This window comes from Caretta caretta, chromosome 5 (genome assembly GCF_965140235.1).
Source record: "Caretta caretta isolate rCarCar2 chromosome 5, rCarCar1.hap1, whole genome shotgun sequence".
NCBI lineage: Eukaryota > Metazoa > Chordata > Testudines > Cheloniidae > Caretta > Caretta caretta.
In genome coordinates, this window is record NC_134210.1 from 24,215,985 (window position 1) to 24,228,262 (window position 12,278).

Sequence of the window (12,278 nt, forward strand, 5' to 3'; positions counted from 1 at the left end):
AAGCTTTTGATTTAGACCTTGTGTTTCGGCTCATAATCTCAGTTTTCAAGCAATATATATTGACTGTTGCTGCTTTCCTTTATTTTATAGACGTCAATTAATGCCAATCCTTAAATCAATATAAAAACAACATAAAATAGTGTATGAATGTATCCAACAAGTCACTTTTCCTGACTTTTCCAATTTCACTGGTCTCCTGTGTAAGTGTGGTCATTTTAGTTCCAGTAGTAGTGATGGTGGGAAAGTTCTTGCACGGCACTGTCACTGCAATGGATTGACATCCTAACCCTGTTCCCCTGGAGCTATATGAGCTTCAGCTCTCATGTGGCCACATTCTCTTCTTGCCACATCAGGGGTTTTTTAGTGGCCCCTTTCACAGGGAATGAAGTACCTGCACCAGCATGCAGGCAACTGTGTGTGTGTATATTGTGCTGTGAGCTCCTCCTATCTTCATCTCAAAGAAGACCCATCTAGGAATGATCTTGGAGAAATATCCTTTCAGTGTTTCTGATACTCTGTGCTAATTCCCAGAAGTATCCTCCTCCTAGAGGTGAATGGTAACAAGAAATATAGTATTTTATCTCCCTCTTTGGAGCACTGTGGTACTTCCAGGTTTAAAATACTTGACAGGATTTGTGGAATACCTCCAGTGGGTATTTGGATGGTTAAAACCACACAATTTTAGCATGGTAAGCTGGGAATTTGGGCACAGCTCCCCTTAAGGATAAGAAAAGTTCAATTTACCAGATACAACAGGATAGCACAACCTGCTGAGACGCCATTTCCCTAGAGTGAAAAAGCATGAGGAAGAGCTGGAGTGAGAGAGAAAACACAGAAATCAAGAACGAAAAAAATATTTTACCAATAAAAGGAGTGTGATGAACGATGGAAGTGCTAGAGACATGTAGAGCCCTTGTTTCTCCTGCCCCTCCCACTGTGTACTCCCTGATGACTGTGGACAAACAAAGAGCAATTTTCTTTAGCCAGGGAGAAAAACATCTTACCAGAGAGAGTTCACAAAGATAACAGTGAGTTTCACAACTGAGCCCAGGTTGTTTTTGACGGATTCAGAATAGGACACTTTGTCACCTTTGATTTAATCAGGATCCTGTTTTTGAGGACGCTAAAAGCTCTAGGCTCAATCAAGTACTTACGTAATCATCCTCGTTCAGACCTTGTTTCTGAACAGAACTTTTCACTTCCATGGAAAACCTCTCAAACTCAGGTTTCACTGTCCTCAGTAGAGTGACTGTTTGGAGGGATGAGTAGGCTTGCTTTGCTTCAAGGTCGTGTTTGTCTCCTCTCTTCCACGAGCCATTTCCTAAGGGAGAAATAAAAATATTTACAATTCCAAGCTTGTTTGCATAATGGGCTCGCTCTCCCTTTCTGCTTAAATATCCTCTATACATTGCTTGGGGGTAGACAGCAATGTACAAGGTATTGTCGCATTTGTGCAATAAGTGCTGTGAGGCTAATGTAACGGAATTCAACATGCCTCTTGATGCTAGGGGAACAAGACAGGAAGGGGGACTGACATAATGCCCTTGAAATAATTATACAGATTATGATCCTTAGTCAGAAGCCCAGCTTAGCAGAATGGTCAGCAATAAGATTTTCTTCCCATATTTGCTTGATTATTTTTAACATCTGAAGTCAAGTCTAGATATGAGCAAATAACATCCTCAAACACAGAGAAGCAGGTTGTCTAGGGGCTAGACCAGGTGAGGGAGGCAAAACTGGATTCAGTTTCTAGTCAATGTGCCACTGACTTCCTTTTAAACTTCAAGCAAAGTCAGGTCTAAGTAGAGTAAGAAGAGTAAAGTAATTACTTGGAATGTCGTCACACAGGGCCTGATCTTGTAGCCACCTTGTAGCCACTTGTCGCCCAGCTCTCCCACTGAAATCAATGGGAATGCCATGTGCACCCTGGCTGCACGATAGGCCCAGTTTCTCTTAGCAGAAAACAAACACCCAACTACCAACTTGCCATTGCACACATTGTACTTGCATTTGCCCAGTGACACAGCAGGTGGGAGACTGAACTTGGTAAACTAATACAGTAATCAGAGATTTTTAAATTCAGTTACAGCTTATTTGTTTAAATGCCTTTGCCTACTGATCCTGTCCTGTCCTGAGTACTTCCTGTGAGTTGGTTGAGGCCAAAGGACCTGATTCAAAGCCCACTCAGGTCAGTGGAAAGACTCCTATTGCCTTGAATCAGGTGCTAGGGCTGTTCTATGGAACTGATAAATAATGAGGCCTTGGGGGAATAAGTGTCCTTAAACAACTTGCTTTTAAATATTTAAAAATAATTAGAAAGCCAGACAGTCATTTTTATTTTTGGAACTAAAAGCCAGTTGTGGCTAAAAGTACAAAGACTAAAACTGCAGAACACGAGTAGCTGCTGAGGTTTGGAATCCGGAGATACGCAGGACCCTGAGACGAGGGAGGATGTGGTCATTCAGCCTGGTTAAAGGAATTTGTTGATTTATAGACAGGCAGACAGCAGGTTAGCTGAGACCAAGGGAAGGGAATGGGAATGGAGATGGAGTGAATGCCAGAGATGGCAGCAGCCAAGTATCAAACATTCTATCCGCCTTGACTTGAGACTGTGCTTGCACGGGGATGGATGAGGGATAAAGGTCTTCCGGCCATGAGTGGGTTACACGGACCCTGGATCCAGGCATGCAGGTGGGTGAAAAGTGAGAGAAGCCTGTGTTTCACTTCCTCTGTGTGTTGTGATGGCAGCCAAGCCATTGGGGAGATGTCATAATTTGCTGCAGGTACAGGCCAACAGCAAGTTACTCACCTCCTCCTGACAGGGCATGAGGGAACCAGTGAAGGAACAGGGCCTCTGAGAAGCACATTTCTTTCAGTGTGCTGCTCCTGGGAAACTGCAGCTGCTTGCCACAAGTCCTGTGTATGAAGTGGCAAAGCCACAGTCTAGCCCTCAGTGAGATCCAAGTCAAATGGTAGCTCCCTTCCATTCTCTCTCTTTTCCCAGAGAAAGGCCTCTATGCTTCGGACTCTGCTGCTTGTTTACCAAAGCACAATGCTGTGAAGGTGCTGCACCTCTATAGCCCTTGTGGATTACGATTTTAGTAAAATTCATAAATGACCTTTAATTCTTTAATTTTTATTGACCATCTATCAGTTCTTTGTCTCACCTCCTTGTGAGGTTCTCAGCTACTGTTACAGCCACCTATCACGATTCTAGATTGTAACCCAATCAAGCACAAAAGCTTTGTTCTACCATGAGGTCCACACAGAAGATCTTTGAAAAGTGAATGACAACAGATGACAGCCACAAAATGTTATAAAGCCATGCTCTAAGCAGCATAGTTCCCCAGTCCCACATATATGCCACATTTGGGATCTTGACTTTCCCAGAGAAAGCTGGGTTTCAGGTAATATTGGGTCCTAAATGTGAACAAGCTTCTGAACCTCAGTCTGACCTAAACATGTTCACTTGAAAAACTATTGTAACTGGAAACAGAGAAGCTCCCTTTACTTAACAGAGCTTCTAAAGTAATTTTACACACTTTCAAATCCTTTCAAAGATTGCTTTGGGCATGGAGTCTGTGGGCAACACTTAAAATGACTTTCTGATGAAGCAGCGCAACTGTTGCAGCCTCAACAATTAATGTGCCTTTTTCGCAAATTAAAATAAACTTTAAGGACAACAAAAAATAAGTGTGATTGTGTGACCTTATAGAAACAATAGCTACTTGTAAATCATTCTGTCTTACAGCTCTGTACCTTTTTAGAGTTCCGATAACACAAAGTTTACTAGAACTGTAAGAGGAGGTCTGGAAAGTCTGTGTTCAGTTTGTTTACTTTATGCATTTGACAACAATTTGTGTACAGTCAGTTTCATAGATTTCTCTTCAGAGTTAGTTTGTCCTGTCTTAAAAAAAAAAGAGCAGAAGATCCTTCTAATGTCTTCCCCCCTAGGAATTATTTACAAAAAATACTCAGGAAATGCTATTTAAACAATGCTGCATCGGAAGTTAGAATTTAAAACAAAAACAACAAAACACAAAAACATCCCAAAAACTGGTCAGTCACCAAGAAACCAGATAGACAGTGCTCCCTTAACTCTGGGGTTGTGGTGCTGAGTCCTTTGTGAAATATTTGCCTTAACTCCTAAGGATACCTTTTTAGTATATGGCTGTGTGGGGCACAGAAATCTGAACCAATTAAAAAAATATAAGCACATCACATGTATGTGACTACATTCTACTGGGGTGAACATGACTGTGCTTCTGTGCACCAGGTGATACTACAAGGCTAAATATAGCAGCATGTCTCTGCAGGAATTATGTGCCATGAAAAACTGGAGCATATATTAGATCAAGGGTTTCCAGCCACTGGCAGGTGTACAAATCTGCAAAACTCCTATTGACTTCAGTGGGACTAGGATTTCACCCTAGGGCATCAAGATTTTCTGGCTGGTGAACTAGGCAACCCCTCATGACCTTAACAATGACTCTCTAGGCTGGGATTCACTGTGTCACCGCTGCCTATCTCCCAGTCAGTCATTTCCTCTCTAGCCCACAACAGGGTTTGGGCTATTCCAGGCCCAAGACTTGTAATCACAAGACTGGGATTTGTAGCAACCTACAGTGAATCAGAACACACACCATAGAATAGAAGGTAGTGAGAATGGGCTGGTATAACAAAGGTCTTTGTTGGAAGCAGTTTTTCCCCCAACGTAAGGGAATTTCTATATTAGATCTTCCATTTAGTCACATTGCTTCCTCACACAGATCAGTCCAGAAGTAGTTAAATCCACAATTTCTGGTTTCCTTCTTGCTAATATCATAATTCAAGTGGCGGGTAACCTCAGGACCAGGGAGAGATAATGGTGTATTTTAAGGACTAATAGTGGTATATTTTAAGACTAAATCTAAAAATGTTATCATGTTTACAGAAAGTTTTGCAACATACTGGGGGGAGGAGAGGATAATATTACCATATGACGAGCTGTTGAAGAGTTCAATATTGAAGAAAGCGTAGTCCCCATTGGTCATTCCTTGTCGATGAGCAACTAGCATGATGTTCCTTATTGTGTCACTGCTGGCACACATTATTACAACTGGTGGAGGAAAATGGAAAACAGAGATAAGAAGCTGTTCTTGAAACCTCTGGGAACAGATTGTGAAGCTTGTCCATTGCCAGAGACAGTGACCTGAACTGTCCACCCAACATTTTAAAAATCATGGGAACAGAGCTAACAATTAAATCTGGGATTTCCAAAGGAGCCTACATGAGACAGGGTCCAGTTCACATTTAAGACTCCATACCAATACCAAAGGCCAATCCTTTACCCACTGAAGTCAATGTCAAAAATCCTATTGACTTCAATGGGAAAAGAATTATTCTTATTCTTGATTTGATTCATGTAATGTGGTGAGGTTTTTGTGCATTTAATTTTTTTTACAACAACAATACCTAGCTCTTATATAGCACTTTTCATCAACAGATCTTAAAGCACTGTACAAAGGAGTATCATTATCTCAATTTTATGGACTGGAAAATTGAGACACAGCTGGAGAAGTAACTTGCCCAAGGTCATCCACAGGCCAGTGGCAGAGCCAGGAATGGGACCCAGGTCTCCTGACTCCCAGTTCAGTGCTCTATCCACCACCTGGTTATTGCAAGTGAATATGTAATTATTCCAAGATTAAGGCATAAAATGATAAAATTATCATTCAGAATTTCATTTTGAATACCTTGAAAACAGCTACAGTCTTAAGACTCAAGGTCTCATTTATCAATGATCCAAAAGCCAGATAAAAGTTTGGATCCTAAAATGTGATCTACTATTATTCAGTGGTACTCCATCCATGCTAGAGGATTAGAAGATCAGAGCTATGCTATCATCTAGGAGGTAATATCAAGGCAACATTTACATTACTTCAAAATTCTAAATACGGGGATGCAGCTGGGCACTTGGCATTCTGGTTTGTATTGTATGCTGGAGAGGAGGGGGTTACAGTGGAAATCTACTGTTACCATATGTCAGAATTGGTGCCAGTGATTTGTAGAAGGACAAGCTACTTACTGGAAGGTTCAATAGGCTTGAGAGAGAAGTCTGGTCAAAAACTTCCAGGGCATGTTAATAGTCCGTTTTGTGCATGTGGTGAAATTCACCCCTTCCCACTCAATACTTGAGTAAAGAGACTTTGTGCAGGGAGCTAAGTGGAAACTGCAGAGACAGAATCTACTCCCCAACCTGCCACTAATAGGTTGCAGCTGCTATTCCAGCCTATAGAAACATAGTTGCTATTCCATCATGCTGCCTTTTTTTTCCTAGACACTTGATCTGTGTAAGTATGGATCTAATTCCTGTTTTTCCCTCTGTTCTAGCTTAATGATGCTTGCACATAGGTCAGTTCCCCAGCATACAAGGCATGGAAGGCGACATCACCTGTTTTCCCCCTCCCCCTTCATCAAGAGGTGTACTTCTCTCCTAGTAAACGTCTATATTACAAACTGCTATATAACTTCACAACACACATGAAACTAGTTAAACTGTTAAATATTTGCAGGTCTGCGTCCAGGCAGAGCATTCTGTTCCCATTCCTAGGATGACACATGCATCAAGCACAGAAGGCGGTCAGGTGTGATACAAGTATGCTTGTTTAATGGCCTGGTCAGTGAGATTTGATCAAAAAAGTCAAAATAAAAGTTGTTAGCGCGCTGACTAAAAAGAAACATAACATATATTTGCAAGAAGTACTGCCATGCAATGGTAAAGTTACAACAATGGAAGGAGCTATTTTCATCCAAACAATAAAGCTCAACCAAAATCATAGTCAGTTTTTCTTGTCAAGTGCTTGTGCTCACATAAAATAAAGTTGCAAGCAAGCCAAATCTTTACTCACACAATCCATTTTCTTCCCTCTCTTTTCTAGGTTTATTCCATTATAGGCATAATGATCCAAATTCATCCCTGGGATAACCCAACACTTCACAGAAGTTCCTCCAGGGACAGGTCTGTCTGACTATAGTCGATTAGTATAATAATTTCCAGAGCAAACTATAACTTATGAGTATTGTGAGTCGCTTACACGAAGAGGGGGGGAAAAACAGCACATGTTTGATATAAACTTTGGCATAGAAATTACTGAATCATTATCAGCAAATACAACCTATGAGATCAAATTCTTTCTGGATTTACGCACTGTTCCTAATGGGAAAGGTGAGCTGTTTTTCTTTTAAACACTTGACTTTCGCCTTCATAATTCACATCTACCAAAAAATCCCCATCCTGTAAGTGAAAGTGAAGTTATTCCCCCTGCACCAGTTAATGATCTTGACTAACAGGAATGAAAAGTGGAAAAATTTCTGCTTTAAAATGTGTTGACAGGTCATAGTTTGAGAACTGATAAAGGAATGTCAGGGGGCAAATGTTAACTATTTGGATGTGGTGTTAGCACAGCAGAAATATATCAAAGATTACATTTTTTTGGTGTGTACAGGAAATACACCCATAAAATCCAAAGATAAATTGTGTGTGTCATTTTTTGTAAGCTTTTAAAAATGCAACTATGTTTATTTGGTCTGTATTTGTAAATTACTAGAACATATAACTAAATTCTTATACTTTCTTCAGTTTAAAATATACATATCAAAGTAATTCCAGTATTAGTATTTTGATCCTGCAAGCACTTATACAGTGCTTAACTCTATGGACACGCAAAAAGAAGAGGAGGACTTGTGGCACCTTAGAGACTAACCAATTTAGTTGAGCATAAGCTTCCGGGGGCTACAGCTCACTTCATCGGATGCTCAAATAAATTTGTTAGTCTCTAAGGTGCCACAAGTCCTCCTTTTCTTTTTGTGGATACAGATTAACACGGCTGCTACTCTGAAATCTATGGTCACGAGTAGTCTTACTGAAATTAATGGGATTACTCAAATTCTTAACTTAGGCATGTGCATAAGTGTTTGTAGTATCTGGACCTCAGCCAGCATTATTGAGTTTTGTTAAACTAATTATTGATGAATTGAAAGCTTTAGCCAGTTGACTAGATCTGGAAAAGCATTAAAAGCAATCTTTGTAATAAACCTTCACTTTTCATGGCAATTTTTTGTGACATTAAGATTTGGAAGAACCGTTTTCAAAGGCTTAGATTCATATTTGCCAAGCTGTCTTCCTTTCTCAACCACGGTTAGGGCCCTACCAAATTCACGGCCACCAAAAACACATCCCAGACCATGAAATCTGGTCTTTTGTGTGCTATACTATACGGATTTAACAGGGGAGACTAGTGTTTTTCAAGTTTTTTGGGATCTTGACCCAAAAGGGAGTTGCAGGGGGGGTCACAAGGTTATATTAGGGGGGTTGCAGTATTGCCACCCTTACTTCTGTGCTGACTCAGAGCTGGGCAGCTGGAGAGCGGCAGCTGCAGGCTGGGAGCCCAGCTTTGAAGGCAGAGCTGCCGCCAGCAGAAGTAAGGATGACATAGTATGGTATTGCCACCCTTACTTCTGTGCTGCTGCCTTCAGAGCTGGGTGGCCGGACAGTGGCAGCTGCTAACCGAGGGCCCAGCTCTGCGGGCAGCAAAGCAGAAGTAAGGGTGGCAATACCATACCATGCCATCCTTACTTCTGCGCTGCTGCTGCTGGCATTTCTGGACTCCTGGCCTGCAGCCGCTGCTCTCCAGCTGTCCAGCTGTGAAGGCAGCAGTGCAGAAGTAATGGTAGCAATACCGCAACCCGCTCTACAATAACCTTGTGGACAACACCCCCCCCCCCCATAACTCCTTTTTGGATCAGGACAATGGGGACTACGCTTCCCTACAATAACAACACGTGAAATTTTAGATTTAAATAGCTGAAATAATGAAATTCATGATTTTTAAAATCCTATGACCATGAAATTGACCAAAATGGGCCATGAATTTAGTAGGGCCATAACCATGGTATAACTTTTAAAATGTATTGTACTTCTGTATCAGGGCTTGATCCTACCCAGGGCAGGTGGGATAACACTAATGGATGGGATCCTAAATGGCACTGAACATAGTACGGCAATCCTGCTGGTGCAGCTCTCCAGATGTGCCAGGTGCAGAGAGCTACATACGCATGGCCGCCATGCAGCAGAGCCGTCCAGAAACACCCACACTCTCTAGGAGTGTGCAAAGACTGTTATGGATGTGTGATCCAGGAGGCTGCAGGAACTGGAATTTTGGTTTCCAAACTACATTTTCAAAATGTTACCTTAGTGTGAAAATAGTGTGTTCTGAAAACTAAAATTCATTAACTCTTTAAGGTAGACATTTATGAATGACCACATAAGCAGGTTCTTAACTTAAAACATGTGCATACACCCCATTGAAGTAAATCCCTTCCCAATTGCTATGAAAGTGAGTGGGACTATCTGCATGAGTAAAACGAGCAGAATTTGAATCTATATCAAGATTTCAGTTACTGTCACTCTCATTATAATAAAAACATCAAAATTTATGAAAAATTAAGCACCAATCAATTGCAAGTATAATCCTCTGAGAAATCATGGAAATTCCCCTTGTAAACAGGGATGAAACTGAAGATGAATGAGTTGAAGGAAGGGAATGCCACTCCCTTTGTTAAAATAAAATGTGGCTGTATATATATAAAATGCAATTAGGAAGAGATTAGAAAAGAAATCAAGTTCCATTTGCTACAGGTTAACACTTTTCTTATTGAAATAGAATTATTATGCTTTTAAGCATCAAGAAAACAAAGCAGAGATATAAACCTCATGTTAATTAAAAATGCTTTTCTCTGCTTGGCTGTTTAGTCTAGCTGTCATTTGTTGCATCTTATTCATTCAAGAAAGCACTTAAACTAGTGCTTAAATTCCTCTCTGTTCAACTTTAGCACTTAAGTGCTCTCCTGAATGAGATAATAAAAACCGATCAGTTGGTACCAATTATCTTATAGGACCTGAGTGTTCAGGAAATTCACACCAGTGTAACTATTATCACCAGTGCAAAGTCCTAAAGTATATACGCTGCATCAACACAAATATACCGTGTGGTGACTGCATTGGAGTTATATGGAGTGTGATTTGTATCTGGTTTTCTTTGGGGGGGGGGGAATCACTCACTCAATAGGATTCTATTTAACTGGGGGTTAAAAAAATAGTTTTAAGTGCATAATTTAAAATTTAAATCTCCAGTCAGTTTTAGGGAGGGAATTTCTTTAATGTGATCCACTATCAATTAGTGCATAGTGCATGCTTGGAATATTTTGACAGGTTTCAACAAGCATTTTTAAAAAAAAATTCCAAGATTAGCATTGCCTGTAGCAGGAAAATGTTACTTAATATGCGTGTGTACCAAATGCGTAAATAAATAAGTAATTAATTCAGGTTTGCAATTAATCCAATGTATTCTAAATATATGGTTGTTCTATTATGTTTTGTGCTTTTTGCTATTATATGATATATAATCAATTCATCCACCCGAAGGGTGATTTTTTTCAAGATGTTTTACAAGCCACTTATCTCCCTGTTGTTTTGCTAACAGTCAGTGGCAAAATTACTGCACACATGCAAGAGTTAGGAATTCATGTGTTCCCCTGCTAGCTGCTTCCACAAAATGTTTTTGTTATTTATGCAATACTCAATGGGGCTTCTAAATGGAAAGAGGGGGGGAGGAAATCTCCATGGTAAGACTCAGCAGGATAAGAGGAAAACTTCTTTGCTCAACCTTTGAACATATGCAGAGTCACTGAAACAAAAATTTGCAGCATAAGCAACAGGTCTGCTGTCCAATCCAAAAATCTGCGGTTTGGCAGCTACATATGTTTTCTCTCTTGTTAGCAATGCAGCTTGTTGAAATAAATCAGATTTCTACTATAAATAAAGAGCATCAAAATACAAAAGGGTGAAATCTTAGCCCCGCTGAAGTAAATGGTAAAATTCAAATTGATTTCACTAGAGCCAGGATTTCACCCAAAGGTGCTGGTCCTGCTCTCCTCTAAGTCAGTGGGTTCACTGGGAACAGAATCATGCCCAAACTTTTCAACATGTGACAGTCAGCTGGGAAAAATATTACCCCTTTCAAGTGCCCTCCCAATACCACCAGGGTATTAACTACCCTTAGCTGCATTAATCCCTGCTAATGAGGATGATCAGCCAAAATACCATACAGCTCAGATGCACCTCCTTACACCAGGCTGAATTTGGTCCAGCAAGACTCAATATATTTTAATATTTAAGTATAACCCTAAAGGAACTTTTTTCAGCATAGCAGCCTTGTTAGTCTGTATTTGCAAAAAGAAAAGGAGGACTTGTGGCACCTTAGAGACTAACAAATTTATTTGAGCATAAGCTTTCGGGAGCTACAGAATGCATCTGATGAAGTGAGCTGTAGCTCCCAAAAGCTTATGCTCAAATAAATTTGTTACTCTAAGGTGCCACAAGTACTCTTCAAGGAACTATATGTCCACATTAATTATTTCAGGGAGAGTTCCCTACAAGTTCTAAGCTGGTTACTCAGAAACCACAGGTAATTTTCATACTCAAACACACCATTCAAGCATTCCATGTTTCTTTTACTCTTGCATTAGTGTGTGTGTGTTGGAGAGAGAGATCCATAATCAGAATTAGTCAGCGAGTCTTTAAGTGCCCCAGACCAACAGTGAAATCTGCCCTTTGAGATGTCTCTGCATAACAGATGACATACATATGCAATGAGTAACACAGCAGAGCCAGTGTGAAGCTTCTGCAGTTTATATCCTACCCCCACCACTTGCATAACTGGCTCCTTTGATAGCTACCGCAGTGCTGAACTAAAAGCCTAAAAGCCATCAGTGTGTGACCTGAACGGAGAAAACTTCCAGATCTGAATAAAAACAGGAAACGACACAAAAGATCTACCCTGCCGATACTGAGTGGCCACGTGAAAGCACAGAGCATGAAATACTTGCAGCACAGTATACACAACAACATAGCCTAGAAAATCTCCTACTTATCTCTATGCACAACTAAGTAACACATTTTTAATGTCAGGTTTCAGAGTAGCAGCCGTGTCAGTCTGAATTCGCAAAAAGAAAAGGAGGACTTGTGGCACCTTAGAGACTAACCAATTTATTTGAGCGTAAGCTTTCGTGAGCTACAGCTCACTTCATGGGATGCATTTGTGTCACGTTTTAGGGGAAGAGCTAGAAAAAAGAATCTGGCATATTGTTTGCTATTATATACCTGCGGAAACATAATTAATACCCTCTCTAAAACAGAAAATGCATGCAGCATGCAAAACATGCAAAGAGCTAGCTGA

At 40.5% G+C, this 12,278-nt stretch overlaps 1 protein-coding gene across 6 annotated transcripts in view; it reads right to left on the reverse strand.

Moving 5' to 3' along the window:
• Positions 1-12,278, reverse strand: part of NPR3 (natriuretic peptide receptor 3) — a 64,579-nt gene that overhangs the window by 49,309 nt on the left and 2,992 nt on the right. For all 6 annotated transcript variants that reach the window (XM_075128410.1, XM_075128409.1, XM_075128411.1 and 3 more), the window contains 2 exons: positions 4,976-5,098; positions 1,155-1,321 (listed from right to left, as the gene is read on the reverse strand). In XM_075128410.1, the coding sequence (XP_074984511.1) occupies positions 1,155-1,321; positions 4,976-5,098 (290 nt within the window). The remainder of the gene's footprint in view (positions 1-1,154; positions 1,322-4,975; positions 5,099-12,278) is intronic.